At 43.0% G+C, this 15,752-nt stretch overlaps 1 protein-coding gene across 1 annotated transcript in view; it reads right to left on the reverse strand.

The window, feature by feature from the left end:
- Positions 1-208: 208 nt before the first annotated feature.
- Positions 209-15,752, reverse strand: part of LOC122562944 (sphingomyelin phosphodiesterase 2-like) — a 43,694-nt gene continuing 28,150 nt past the window's right edge. Inside the window, exons 7-9 of the mRNA XM_043716246.1 lie at positions 7,832-7,936; positions 7,596-7,752; positions 209-1,489 (exon numbers count right to left, since the gene is read on the reverse strand). Coding sequence (XP_043572181.1) covers positions 1,143-1,489; positions 7,596-7,752; positions 7,832-7,936 — 609 coding nt within the window. The 3' untranslated portion in view covers positions 209-1,142. The remainder of the gene's footprint in view (positions 1,490-7,595; positions 7,753-7,831; positions 7,937-15,752) is intronic.

Genomic DNA, 15,752 nt, shown 5'->3' on the forward strand with positions numbered 1-15,752 from the left:
AATATTTACTTTGGAGATTAAAAACTGTTGTGAGACTCCAAAACAGTGACAAATTATGCACAGTTCACTGGAGACAGGAGGATCAGTAGTCTTCTATATGTCCTTATGTCCCCATTTTGAAAAAAAGGAGAGGGTAAACTCCAGGGTGGAATAGGGACCAGGAAAATTGCTCTTGAGCAAGAAGAAATGGAAGCTGCTGGATAAAATCCTTGCCGGCAAGAAAATAAACTCTTAAAAATAGAATTACGTTCTTCTCTTATCCCCAACCCTGGTATAAAATGCTGTCACCTAAGCTTCCTGACAATTAGCTTAAGATCTGGAAATCCAACTTTGCTCAAAGGTTTCATGGAGCCAGCACTGTTTGAGCTGAAATGCAGCATTCAGAGAAAACACCTTTTTTCCGGTTATTCTCAGGATGAAGGTATAGCTGGAAAGGTTACACTGAAAAAGGTGGAGGCGGACCTTCCTGCTGTTCACTTCGAGAACAGACAGTACAACTGAGCGTTTCTCCAGGTTACTTTAGAGGAATGCTAAGACTCAGCCACAATGCTAAGAGACTGCAGTCACATGCAGACAAGAATGGGCAAGAACAGCAGACTGTCTTCCTTAAACTACATTAGTGTAAGAGTCGAGTGTTCTTATGACAGTTCAATAAAATGTAAACTACTCCAGCTGCCAGGGAAACTACTAGGCAATTTCTTCAGTTCCTGACCCAGGTCCATTTCATGGAGAAGTGGGTTCTTGGGCGAGCAGGGCTGAGGGTGGGGGTGGACAGATTTCCATGGCCACAGAGTTTCTTCCTGCTCTAAACTGGAACTCATGAAAACCTGAGTTCAAGCAGAGTGGAAACTCACACCATAGTCTTCACACTTGAGGGAAGGTTAATTGGAAATGGCGAATAAAAATGGAGGGGGACGCATGGTGAAACAATTAAGTTGCCCCAAATGCTAGCCTCCATTCCCCTATGGATCTGTACAGCCATCTGGAATGTATTTGACAGTATGAAGTCTCATGGTTAACATGCAGGTTTAAGATCACAAAATATCATTGAACTGCTTTTGCTATAGATTGTGCAATGGGAGGTCTGATTACTCCCACCAGATCCCCGTCAAACTGGTCTGAAACATGCTAATGCAATGCTGTCAGTGGCCTAGTCGCTCCTGCAGAGCCTGGATGGCGTTACTCATTTGGTACTCTGTCCCCTGCAGCATTTTCACCTCAATGGTATGAAAGACATAGAGAATGCCAGCAAGTAGAGCCACTGCAAAGGCCACCATGCCCAGAATGTAGAATGACACCTTGGGAAATGAGTTCTCCGGTGTGGTGGTGACAAGTGGTATGATCGCCATGACGACCTCGAGGAGCAGAAGGATGAACCCTAGGATGGCCATCCTGCCAGAAGAGTAGCGCACCTTCTCCGCCCCGTGAATACCGATTTTTAGCTCTGCCCGAGCCTCGTTTAGAATGTCCACAAGTTGCGGGTCAGCCTCTGCAACAAGATCAGATGGTTAGTCTGTGGTCAACAGGGTGCCAAAGGTCCACAGAAAACCAAAGAGCAAGAACCATGGATCACAGAATAGTTACAGCACAGATGGAGACCATTTAGTCACTGTGTATGTGCTAGCTCTCCAAAGGAACAATTTACCTAGTGCTACCCCCCTCCCCTAACATCTACCTGTAGGCCTCTACATTCTTACCTTCCAGATAACAATCCAAATTCCCTCTTGAATTGTCTTAGTTGAACCTGCCGCCTCCTCCTCATAGAGGCAGCACAATCCTGATATCAATCACTCCATGTGAAAACATTTCCTCACATATCACCATTGCTTCTTTTGCCAATTACCTTAAATCTGTACCTCCCTTTTCTTGATCCTTGCACAAAATGGAACAATTTTTTCCCTATCGACTCTATTCAAATCTCTCATGACTTTTAATATCTCCATCAGAACTTCTAAAATTTTTCTTCAAGGATATCCGTCCCAACGTCTCCAATCTAGCTTCATGACTGACATTCCTCATCTGAGACCATTCTCATGAATCTTTTCTGTGCTCTCCCAACACAATCACATCTCTCCTGAAGCGTGACACCAAAAGCTGAACACAATATTCCAGATGGGATGGAAGCAGTGTTTTACACAGGTTTAACTAACTTCTTTATTTCCATGCATCATGCCCCAATTAATGGAGCCTAAGATGGTTTCCCAACCTGTGCTAGTAGGATAAATGAATTATGTACCTGTACCCTGGCAACATTCCCTCTAACCTTTTGTTCAGCGTGGAAATCTGAGGCTTGTGTGAAGCAGCGACTTCTGAAATCAGGGGTGAATACGTTGACATGCCAGTCAACATCCATGGACCCTTAGAGCAGCCGTGCCATTGCATCCAGGTCCTTCTATTCCCAAACTTCCTTTAAACTTGCAGGTTTTATTTTGGTATTGTCTCTCTGCGCTCTTCCTACCAAAATGAATCATTTCACATTCTCTTCATCTGTCACTTGTCCATGCGATCTGCTAACCTATGTCATTTTGAAGTTTCAATACTCCTCAGTTCATAACAATTTCAAATTTTGTACAGTCTACAAATTTTTGAAATTGTGCCAAGGACATCACTCTCCACGTCACCAACACGTATCAGGGTGAGTGAAGGCCCCAGCACCAGCCTTGATAGAACTTCCTTCAGTACAACAAAAACAAACCACTTCTTCATTTGAAGTATCAGTGCAAACCGACACCAATCATTCAACTGGTACCACCTTCAGCAATCAATGCCTTCACAACTATTGCACAGAGGCAGCAATGTGCATAACGTGCTGCAACAACTTGTTAAGGGCACGTTCCAAACCTGTGACCTCCCGTCTAGGTAGATAAGGGCAACAGAAGCTTGGGAACATCACCACATCCAAGTTCCCCTTCAAGTTACACATCCTGATTTAGAAGTACACGACCATTATTTCACCATCGTGGAGTCAAAATCCAGAAACATCACTGTAGGTGTACCCAAGTTCCTTAGATATAACGGTACAACAGAGCAATTCTCCATCACCTTTTCCAGGGCAATTAGGGATGGACAATAAATTCTGTCCTAACCAGTGGCACCCACATCCCATGAACTAATTTTTAAAAATTGCAGTCTACACAACTTCCTTGAATCATAAACTAAATCTCCTCCAACTTTCATTGCGAAAACAATAGTATGGCTTGCACGCACGTCAATAATCTCAATCCAAAATGGAACTGCAATTGTGATACTATTTTGATTCAATTTCAGATACAAACTGAAGTAATCTAGCTAGAAATTATAGAATTATTGAAATCTTCGAACAGTTGGATCAAAAGTCTCACAACAATGAAAGGAGGCCTCACCCCATTCTGCCTGTACTAATACTCTGAAAGAATTACGCTTTACCCTTTAAATATTTATCCACTTCCTCTTTCAAGGCTGTTCAAGAGTCTGCTTCTGCCTTTGTGATCTAAACAACTTTCTCTCGGAAAAAATGTTTCTCTTAACCTCTTGCTTTATTTGTTGGCAATTTCCTCCTTTTAAAAGTGTTTTTTTTAAAAAGAAAGACCCAGCTTTTGATCTCAGATTTCCTCCTCCTGTTTCATTGGATTGTCAGTAAACCCTGAAGCTCACATAATTGACAATATCCCCAGGCTAAGTGCTCACGCTTGTGAACAGATTGGTTACTTATGCTCAGTCTAGGAATTAATTGCACCTGCATTGTCTCCAGGACTGAATATATTATGACGAAGATACAACCAAGGAGGAGAAAGCTCCTGATTAATAAAGCAGTGGCTGATCTGATTGTAATCCTAGCTCCACATTCCTTCCTACCCCTTTTAAGGTTTCCTATATTGCTTACCAATAATCTATCCACTTCTGCCAAAAACATATTTGAGCTCTGAGGAAGGGTCACTAGATCTGAAATGTTAACTCTGATTTCTCTTCACAGATGCTGCCAGACTTGCTGAGCTTTTCCAACAAATTGTTTTTGTTTCCTGATTTATAGCATCTGCAGTTTTTTTTTAAATAATTCTACTATCACTTTTTCAGGAGGAGAGTTCCAAAGACACTCAGACCTCTGAGGAAAAAAAGTTACTTCTACTGTTTTAGATTCCATTTTAATAATGACCTCCTACTTCTAGTCTATCCCACAAGAGGAAACCCCCATCTTCACATCCACCCAGTCAAAACGTCTCAGAATCATGTACGTTTCAATCAAATTGCCTCTCATTCTTCCAAATTCCCTGACCGTTTGCTTTATTTTACTAAGTGTGAGAGAAAAATCAGATCAGCTAGCACATATGAAGAGAAAAAGACCAAAGGTTTTAAGGTTTCAAACGCACCATGGCTTTTATGCTGTTTGGGGAAGGGCCAGTTAGAATGAAAGGGAAGGTCTGGATTGGGTTAGGTTAGAGATTGGGAAGATTAAATAACAAGGATGTCACAAAACCAAGGCAATGGGAGTGGTAATGGCTATACTAATTGGTCCGGAGTATGTGTTAACAATAGAACAAGGGGCAGTTCTCTCTGAAAGCAAACTCAAAGATTGAGCCCTAAAGGCCATAAAGTGAAAAATGAGGTGCTGTTCCTCCAGTCGCACTGTGCTTTGCTAGGACACTGCAGCAGGCTTAGGAGAACTTTTTCATAGTTATCCATTTCAAGACCAGTGTCTTGTTTGCATGGGTTTGCTCTCAGCAGACCGGAAATATTTTCTGCTATTAACACCAATCATTAACATCTACTACCCATATCTTTCCTCCAGTACTTTAACACATTTGTATTTTGCTCAGGGCACAGTCGCCATCTGATTCACTTGCTCCTCCTCCCTCACGAAAACTAACTCTTTGCCGATGTCTTGAATTCTGAAGAGGAGCCATTTTGAACCCAAAATGTCTGCTCTGTTTCTCACTCCACAGATGCTGCCAGACTTGCTATGCTTTTTCAGCAATTTCTGCTTTGGTTTCTGATTTTCTATTGGCATTCTCATTCCCTCCTTTCTTCTTGCAAAAAATATTTTTCTCACCTGTGAGGAGGATACTCTTGCGCTCGAATGTGATTATACAGCCTTTGGTACCATTTTCCGTTATCTATTAACTTTGAACCTAACGTAATGGAGACAAACCTGCCCTTGCATACAGGTTCACAATAGAAGCAACTGCCCTCTTCGCACAACCAAGGGTATTGCAGGCAACTTCAGGGTTCAGCCTGCTGCTCTGTCACTGGCTCAGTACAGACTAGATATTACAGCTGGGAGTTTTCAGGGTCAATAGGATTTAGTGATTCAGTGAGACTGCATTAAGTCACAACAGCATTAGTGGACAAAACAGCAAATAAAAATACTAGAGTTAACAAAAACAGTAAAATGCTTGTGCTTAAATGCACTTTAACTTTTGTAGCTAAGTTTTCTACACTTCATATTGGACCAATACACAATTCTGTTCATTGAACAAGAACACAAAGAAGCACACGGAATTTAACAGCGCATACTGACCAGCTGGCTGACTAGTCTGTGCCACAGTTAAGCTCCATTGGAGCCTCTTCGGAATATCAATACATCTTTCTATTCCTGTCTTCCTCAATAACGTATCCACCTTCCTTTCGATGTATCACTTCAATCACTTCAATTACTCATTGTAGTAACATGTTTTGCATTATAGTCACTGTGTAAAAAAAGCTCCTTCTACATTCTTTCTAGGATTAAATTTTCTAATTAACCTGTTCAGAAACCTGTACACTCCACTGGAGCAGGTGGACCTGGGGCTTGAACGTGGGCCTCCTGGTTCCGGGGACAGGACTGTGCCATAAAAGCCACCCTCCTTCTTGGATTTATCAGAAATATTTTATATTTCTGGTCCCTAGTCTTGGACAAGAAGCCCTCACAAAACTAGAGTCAATGGGAATCGAGGAAAAGTCATGTCAGATTGGAGACATTCAAAGTTTGGGAGAAGATTTGTAGCTCGGGTGCTCATCCACAGATTCTATCAACAAACACATCGACCTGGACCCAATATACCGACCACTGCAGCGGACAGCTGGAACTGACAACTGGAAGCGGCAGAGACAAACCACTGTAAATGCTGGAGGAAAGATCACAGAAGCGCTTCACAGGAGGCTCCCAAGCATTGAGGATGTCACCTAGACAGGGGATGAAACGTCTGCAACACAAATTCCCAGCTCGGCGAACAGAACCACAACAGATTGGAGACACACTTAGCAGAAAGGAAGTGGTTGTTGGAGATCAGTCATCTCAGCTCCAGGACATCTCTGCAGGGGTTCCTCAGGGGAGTGTCCTCAGCCCAACCATCTTCAGCTGCTTCATCAATGACCTTCCCTCTACCAGAAGATCAGAAGTGGGGATGTTTGCTGATTATTGGACAGTGTTCAACACAATTCCTCAGATACTACATGTTCAAATATCCATGCTTGAGTTCTCAGTGGGAAGTAACGTTAATGCCACACCAACATCAGGGAATGTACAGCCACATTGAGAGAGAAACTAACCATTTCTTCTTGAATTCTCAATGACATGCTCATTACTGAATCCTCACTATCAATATTCTGGGGATTGGGAAGGATTTGTGTTGGTTGGTCAGGGAAGTGGGGTGCACAAGTTATACTCACCAGAAAATGAACTGGACTAGTCAAATAAGTACTGTGGCTACAAGAGCAAGTCTGAGCTGGGGAATCGTGCAGCAAATAACTCACTTCCTGACCCTCTATCGCCTGTCCACCATCTACATGGCACAAGTTAGGATTGTGATGGAACACTTGCCTGGACAGATGCAGTTCAGGAACTCAATACCATCCAGGACAAAACATTCCACTTGATTGGCACTACATCCACAAATGTCCACTCCCTCCACCTCTGTAAAAGGTAAAGTTGCCATAGTGCCAGAGGATCAAAGGGCTGGTTAACCTTAGGGTCACCACTTGAGGGGTTCAGACCTTCATGGTAACTTTGGCTACAGTGGGAATTTACCAATGCAGTTGGCATCACTCCCCATCGCAAACAACTTAGCTAACGGAGCCCTCCCAATGCTCAGTGCACACAACTGCCACTATCTACAAGGTGACCTTCAGAAACTCATCAAGCCTCCTTCGACAGCACTTTCCGAACACACAATCACTACCAATTCAAAGTACAAGGCTAGCAGATAAATGCAAATTCCCCTCCAAGCCACTCTCAATCCTTACTTGGAAACATATCACTGTTCCCTCGTTGTGGCTGGGTCAAAATCCTGGAATTTCCTCCCTATGAGCACTGTGGGTCTACCTAGAAAAATCGGTTGCAATGGTTCAAGAAAGCAGCTCACGACCACCTCAACAACAATCAGGGATGGGCCACAAATTCTGGTCCAGTCAGCGAAACCTACAGCCCATGAATGAATTTTTAAAAAACGATTCTTGTACAAGTGAAAATATCTTTATGTCAACACTACTGAACTCCTACATGCCAGCTTACATAATATCTCCTCTATTCTATAAGAAATGAGCCCCACATTATTGAATCTTGATTCTAAGTCATTAAAATCTAAACCACACTTTGTAAGTGCAAGGAAGTTGGGCTCACTGAACACAGGTACATGACTTACCTTCCACGTGCCTCAACTCACTGACAGCATTCTCTTCTTTCTGTACATTCAATGTAGCGCACACAGCTTCATGGTCGGAGTACGGCATGTTTCGCCCAGGTGGTGTGCCATTTGTAGTCATCAGGTGTTCACACTTCACAGGGAAACCTCCCGATCCCTAGAATTTCCCAAATATATCAATGAATTGTTCCTCTGTCTCCCATCTCCAAACTTATCCTTCCACTTTCCAATCTCACCTTGTAGAGGATGTAGTCAATGCGAATTCCTGACGGGAATGACTGAGTGTCACCAACCGAGGCAAAGCAATTCTGGGACAGCAGTGTACATCCACCTTCACAGCCCTGTGTGGAAACACAGCACAGCACAGCTCAAAACAAGAATCCTTAACATAATCACCCTGTATTCGATGTCACTTTTAAAAATAGCACAAGCTACTTCGGCCTTTCATAAAAGATTTCCATCTCAACAGTAAATCTCTGGTGAAAGCAAAGGAACTTCAAAATGCCTCAGCACCTCATGGGTGGGATTGAGAAACAAATAAATATGCTTAGACACCCACTCAATCACTGCCAGCAATCCTGCCAGAAGGATAAACACCAGGACGCTGTATAAATGGAAACCATCGAGATCAAGTGCAATGCCTCCTGTATTCAAATAGATTACTAACATCCACACTTGCATACAATCAATGTGGAAAGAAGCCATTCGACCCAACGAGTTCACACAGATCCTCTGATGAGCATGCCACCCAAACCTAGCCCCCAACCTTACCCCACAGTTCCCATGGTTAATCCACCTAGTGTGCACATCCAGGACACCACGGGATCATTTAGCATGGCCAAACCACCTGACCTGCACATCTTTGGACTGTGGGGGAAACTGGAGCACGCAGAGGAAACCCATGCGGACACGGGGAGAACGTGCAAACTCCATACAGACAGACACCCGAAGCTAGAATTGAACCCAGTCTCTGGGGCTGTGAGGCAGCAGTGCTAACCACTGAGCATCCGTGCTGGCCCTTTAGACTTGAAGGTTAGTTGAACTACTGGAAAGTACCTTGTGTACAAGGATTATACATCTTCTGGAGACAATCAAGCATTTTAGGGAAAGATTGAGGATAAACTGCAGACATCACATAAGTTGCTTGAAGTATATTGGCCTATTGGAGGTATTGAACCTGACCGCAAGGAAGTGGTTGTGTGTCTCTGTTGATGGGTAACAGTTGTTAACTTGGAAGCACTTAAACTGTTTGTATATGTTGTTAACTTCAGCAGACTGCTGAGGTTCAATTCCTGCACCAGTTGAGGTCACCGTGAAGGTTAAGATGTGTTGAGCCTCAGGTTAAACCACCACCTGAGTGAGAGAGAAGCCCGATGGTCCTCTGGTACTATGGCAATGTTACCACTGCTTCAAGAAATGGACAGTTAACCAGTATTCACTTATTTGAAAATGGTGCTTTTGGAACTAGTTAAATGCACAGGAAAGAAGTGGGAACAAGGAGTGTTCCCGTTATCGAGGTCTCAATCAATCGACATTGACTGCAGTATCAGGGAAGCCATACATAGATACTGCCAGATTTTCCAACTGGGAGTAGAACAGATAAGTTACCATTTCAGGTGGGAACCTCCATCAAATCCAATTGATTAGACACAAGGGTTCCACCCAAAAGCTTCAACTTGTGTATTCTTTCTATAGAAGCTGTCAGATCTGCTGCACGTTTCTGCCTTCTGTATTTGTTCGATACATGTGCAGTAATAGTATCTATCAAATGTATTCCAATACATTATGCTGTGGGTAGAGAATGTGTTAATTTAACAGTATGCCCTGATCTGTGGTGAGGGACTGTCGCGCAGCTGGCGATGAATGAATGGAACTTTCATCAACAAACCATTAGTCCCCATTAACCAGCATTAATATTTGGCATAAACATTGTGATGGGTGGCTGCCAATGAGTTGCTGGCAGGGATTTAGCTTTGGACTTCATTTGATGAACTTGTCCTCATGGGTCAGAACATCTCTGAAAGCTGATTGAACTACTGCAACACAATGGTTCGGTCTTCATTAGATATTAAAATCCAAAGCAAGTTCACACCAACTAACCAGTAATGATACACGGCTCAAGGAGCTACAGAATAAAAGATGGAACACTCAAGTACAAAACACATCATTTATTTACTCATCAGGATGAAAGACACATTGGCAATATTCAGTTACCACCTACATGCAAACCTCAAGGTTCTGTTATTCCCTTTATTCTGCCCGACCCCTCCTTCTTGTCACCTTTTGCTATTTTGTTTGGCCAGATTATGGACTACTGTAACATCCACAGCATCACCTGACACAAATTAATTTGTAGGCAAACGTGAGGACTGCAGATGCTGGAAACCAGAGTCTAGATTAGAGTGGTGCTGGAAAAGCACAGCAGGTCAGGCAGCATCCGAGGAGCAGGAAAATCGATGTTTCGGGCAAAAGCCCTTTTTCCAGCACCACTCTAATCTAGGCAAATTAATGTGTGTTCCAGTTGGTTGTAACCCATTACTTCCAGTCTCGACTTTTCCAGCAATGTCCTGGATGACCTCCCATCTCTTTAAACCTGAGGTCATCCAAAACCTTGCTGTCTGTGTCTTGTGTTGCATCGAGCTCTGTTCTCCTATCACAGCTGAGTGTGCTCAACCACATTAACTTCCACCTGAAAGTCCACCAATGCCTGTCCTTTAACATTTTCATTTTTCTTTCCAAATCCTTCCAATTTGCCCCATCCTATCTGTAATCTCCTCCAATTCCACAACCCTCCCAAGGGGAATCTTCAAATCCTGGTTTCTTGACCATCTCGGATTTTAATTGCTCATGATTGATGGTCATGTCTTCAACTGTCTGGGTCCCAAGTTCTCAAATTATCTCTCTGCACAATTCCAATTCTTCGCCTTGCTCTCCTCATTTATGAGAACTCATAAAATCCATAGCTCCTTATGTGCACATCCTGATCTCCATATTCAGTATTATAAAAAAACAGGCTCCTGTGAAGCATCATGGGATATTCTATGGTGTTAAAGAGACTATATAAGCACAGGTCACTGTAGCTGCTGCAGAGATAACAGGCTCCCAGAACAAACACATGGTTATTGAAACTGCTGATGAAAGCCACCTCACATTTAGTTGAAACCTGCACCAATGGCACAGATTCCCACTGGTCGAACAGTCATTTACCACCCTGTCCCTGTCACAGCTGCTGGCAGCTGACTCCGACCGAAGAGACTGCTGCCAACTTGCCAAGCAGACCAAAGGCCACTCCCACCGTGATTAATATTATGTGTCTGAGGAAACAACGTCCCATCTCACAAAAGCGTTTTCTCTCAAAAACGCAGTTCCTCTCAACAGTGGAACTAAATAAATAAAGAAAGCATAACCTTCCATTGTATAAAGTACCTTTCACTAATGTAGAACATCCCAAAGGCAGCCAACATGCATCCTGCAAAGCTCCTCAAATGGCAATGATTTCTGAGATTCTCATGTTGGGATAAGTATCAGCCAGAAACCTGGAAAAGACTATGCACTTTATCGAAGTGGGAAGACTGGACCCCAGTCCAGCATTGCAGTGTCAGCTGAGATTGTGTACTCAGATCTCGAGCGGGATTTGAATCCATAAAACGTCTGGAGTCAAGGTTACAACCAACTGGACCACAGCTGACAGATCCCTGCCATTGGCCAGGCGAGAGCTGACATGGGGACATGAGATAGCTTGGGCAAATAGAGTTAAGGAGAATCCAAAGGGTTTTTACAAATACATTAATGATAAAAGGGTAACTATGTAGAGAATAGGGCCCCTCAAAGATCAGCAAGGCGGCCTTTGTGTGGAGCCGCTGAAAATGGGGGAGACACTAAATGAGTATTTTGCATCAGTATTTACTGTGGAAAAGGATATGGAAGATATAGACTGTAGGGAAAATAGATGGTGACATCTTGCAAAATGTCCATATTACAGAGGAGGAGGTGCTAGATGTCTTGAAATACATAAAGGTAGGTAAATCCCCAGGACCTGATCAGGTGTACCCTAGAACCTGTGGGAAGCTAGAGAAGTGATTGCTGGGCCTCTTGCTGAGATATTTGTATCATTGATAGTCACAGATGAGGTGCCAGAAGACTGGAGGTTGGCTACCGTGGTGCCACTGTTTAAGAAGGGTGGTAAGGACAAGCCAGGGAACTATAGACCAGTGAGCCTGACCTTGGTGGTGGGCAGCGAAGGTTACCTCAACTTCAACAGGATCTTGACCAGATGGGCCAATGGGCTGAAAAGTGGCAGATGGAGTTTAATTCAGATAAATGCGAGGTGCTACATTTTGGGAAAGCAAATCTTAGCAGGACTTATACACGTCATGGTAAGGTCCTCGAGAGTGTTGCTGAACAAAGCGACCTTGGAGTGCAGGTTCATAGCTCCTTGAAAGTGGAGTCGCAGGTAGATAGGATTGTGAAGGCGGCGTTTGGTATGCTTTCTTTTATTGGTCAGCGTATTGACTACAGGAGTTGGGAGGTCATGTTACAACTGTACAGGCATTGGCTAGACCACTGTTGGAATATTGCGTGCAATTCTGGTCTCCTTCCTATCGGAAATATGTTGTGAAACTTGAAAGGGTTCAGGGTTGGAGGATTTGAGCTACAGGGAGAGGCTGAACAGGCTGGGGTTGTTTTCCCTGGAGAATCGGAGGCTGATCTTGCTGAATGATGGAGCTAGCTTAAGAGACTGCATGGCCTTACGTTTCTACTTATCTGGCAGTTTAAATAAAAATAAACCAGTTCAGCCACCTGTCAGGGCAAATAAATTATCCTTCACCATAACATCATGGAGTTCTGACCTTTATATTCAGAATCTCCTGCACTTCTTCCCACCATTCCCAGAATGCAGCAAGCTGAAGGGAAAGGACAGTCCCCCCAGCTGACACAGACAGCCTTAGGTGATAGTGTCCCTTTTAAATACTCAGGGCTATTTAAACCATTATGACCAACTAAATTCCACATCAGCCTCTTGATGCAAACCAGGAATTTCTCTGGCTTCCTTGGTGCCAGTGTCACTCTGAGTCAGGGGCATTTGATGACACCGAGGATTTCTGAATGTGTGATTTGTCACTCAGTGGGCAGTGCTCGGATCTCCCAGCCAACATAATGAGAGTTTGATTCACACTCCAGGGAGAGTCACAGAAAGTCGAGAGGGTACACAGATTCATGAGGAAATGGCTGAAAGGCCAATTGACATGACGATGCATTGGCGTCTGCTTCTGGAAGATGCTGCCTTGTACAGATCTTGGACATCTGCACAGCAGAGAAAGCAGTTACAGGGATGTAGCATTCAGCCTGTCATTTGTGCTGTAGTAGCTGGCCCCACACCCTCACTTTTGCCCTGCACACTGCCTCACTCCAAATAATTGCCACATTTCCTGTTAAAAGCTATGATTGAATTTGCTTCCACCACACTCCCAGGCAACACAATTCAGATCCTAAGCAGCCAAAGCATATTCTTATTTTTCTTCAAATTGCTTCTTTCATCAATCACTAAATTATTGTCCACTGATTCTTGCTCCTTCTGCCAAAGTAAAAACATTCTGTCGCTATGTTCCATCCTGACTCCTCTCTTTTTTTTTTGATCACCTCAAATTGAATTTCCCCTCAACCTTTGCTTCATGAAGGAGGACAGTCCCAGCTTCTTTAACCTTCAGTATGGCAACTTTGACTGTTGCACTGTTAGTTTTGATGTCTTCAGAAAGAGCTGTTGAACCAAAGTCCTATCCTCTCTCTCAGGTGGAGTCAGAAATATTCCACTACTTCAAAGAATTAAAGGGAATTCTTCCAACATTTGTCACGTGGCAACACACAATAACCGATGACCTTATCCTCATCACATTATGGGAGCTTTCTGTGCACAAATCCTACATTGAATTTCTGTTATTAGAACAGTGATTACACTTGAAGGAACTCTGGTCTAGCTTTGGGACATTGAGATGGAAATGTGTTGCTGGAAAAGCGCAGCAGGTCAGGCAGCATCTAGGGAACAGGAGAATCGACGTTTCGGGCATTAGCCCTTCTTCAGGAATGAGGAAAGTTGGTCCAGCAGGCTAAGATAAAAGATAGGGAGGAGGGACTTGGGGGAGGGGCGTCGGAAATGTGATAGGTGGAAAGAGGTCAAGGTGAGGGTGATAGGTCAGACTGGGGGGGGGGCGGAGAGGTCGGGAAGAGGATTGCAGGTTAGGAAGGCGGTGCTGAATTCGATGGATTATACTGAGACAAGGTGGGGGGAGGGGAAATGAGGAAACTGGTGAAATCCAAGTTCATCCCTTGTGGTAATTTTTGGGAGGTAATGTGCAGCTAGGTTCAACCCAATGGATGATTCCATATATTTTTTGATACGGTAATGCTCTTTCAATATTTTTGTATTCACTTTCATTCTGTCCACTGTGTGTCAGGAATCAAATGTATCACTTTCTCATTACGTGTGGTGTTCCTGCAGACTTGTAAACTGGAAAACATGGCATACCAAATTAGAGGCATCCTCATACTCAACAGGAAAACTAATGTGGTAAAGCTATCAAAGTCATGGGTATGTTTTATAATTATCTTTCCTGGAGTATTACAGCATAAACAAGGCCATTTGGTCCATCCAAAATTAACCTCATTGCCTTGCTCTCACCACTTGGCATCGTATCTGTTACTTACAAATGATGGAGAGGATGAATAACCTGTCTTTAGAAAAGTGCCTTTTGCATCCTGATGATACACCAAAGTGTTTTACAGTTAATTAGGTACTTTTAATCTGTAGACACTGCCTGATTATGAGAAATTTGTAGAGTGCAACTTCCTACAATCTGCGATATGGTAATGACCATGTAATTTTTTTTTGTGTTGATTGAAGGATAGAAGTTGGCCAGGAGTTTTGGGAGAACGCCCCTACTCTTAACAATAGTTCCTTTTTTTCACATCAGCATGAAAGGGAAGAATGACTCACTGATAGTGAAGCCCTCTTTTAGTATTGTATTGGAGTATCTGTTTCAGTAAGAATTGTATTTCGTCATGTGGCATTATGCCATACAGTTCAGGAAAGCTCTGGGGTTTGAGCCCTACTTTGTGCAGAATGAGACGAATTCAGCCAATAATGCGGTCTTGCAATTCAACAATTAGCCTCAGTTTCCCTGCTACAGGGTTGGAGCCAGATTGCTGTCAATTTCTGACATGCTTGTACATGAATATTTGAAATAAAGACAGGATCAGGTCCATCTGTGATAAACCCCAATAGCCCCCGTAACCCACTATCAATCCCCACGTGTGAAGCGTGACTACTTCAGCATGCAACTGGGAGGATGCCAATTTCCAGTCAACCAAGCAACGCATCTAGCAAAACCTTCAAAATCAAAATGAAGAAGATGGGCATACATATTCCAATTTTCTAATGAAACTAGAAAGTAATAATCTGTTACTTTAGCTGACTGTTCAAAGTTAAATTGTATGAACAATACACATGCATTTTTAGCATGTAATGGGATACCCTGAGTGAATAGCTTGGTCAGAACTGTTTTTATGTATTTACTATTGTGAATTAATTCAAAATATGGCGGCTTATAGTAAATTCTTCTTTGGTTCAAAGAATTTAAGTCTAACCAAATGTAGATTACAACTGAAATGTAAGGAAGCCAAGTAATGTGGCGAAAATATATCACAACCCACCTCCACTTTGAGAAAAGTCAGGAGTTCAGTGAGTACACAATGTGCAGTATGCATGACGACTCAGGTGCTTAAAATATTAGCTAGATTCTCTGTGCATAGAAACTGTTTCCTCTAATGGTGGAATAAAGAACAGGGGAATGTAAACAATAGAGCTGAGCCATTCAGCTGCAAAATCAGGCTGTACTTTTTCACATGAAGGGTAATAAGAATTTTGGAACTCTATTCTTCAAAATGCAATGGATGATTTGAAGCTTTCAAGACTGAGATCAATTTTTGTTAGACATAGATATCAAAGGCAGGAAAATGGGATTAAGGAGTACATAGACCATTATCTTATTTAATGGCAGAGCATGCTTAAGGGACTGACTGAATGGCTTACTCTTGTTCCTGTGTTCCTAGATAGTCGAATTGGACTCAAGATTGGAGAGCCCATAATTGTGGTAGTAGGGC

This window comes from Chiloscyllium plagiosum, chromosome 26, assembly GCF_004010195.1.
Source record: "Chiloscyllium plagiosum isolate BGI_BamShark_2017 chromosome 26, ASM401019v2, whole genome shotgun sequence".
In the NCBI taxonomy this organism is placed as follows: domain Eukaryota; kingdom Metazoa; phylum Chordata; class Chondrichthyes; order Orectolobiformes; family Hemiscylliidae; genus Chiloscyllium; species Chiloscyllium plagiosum.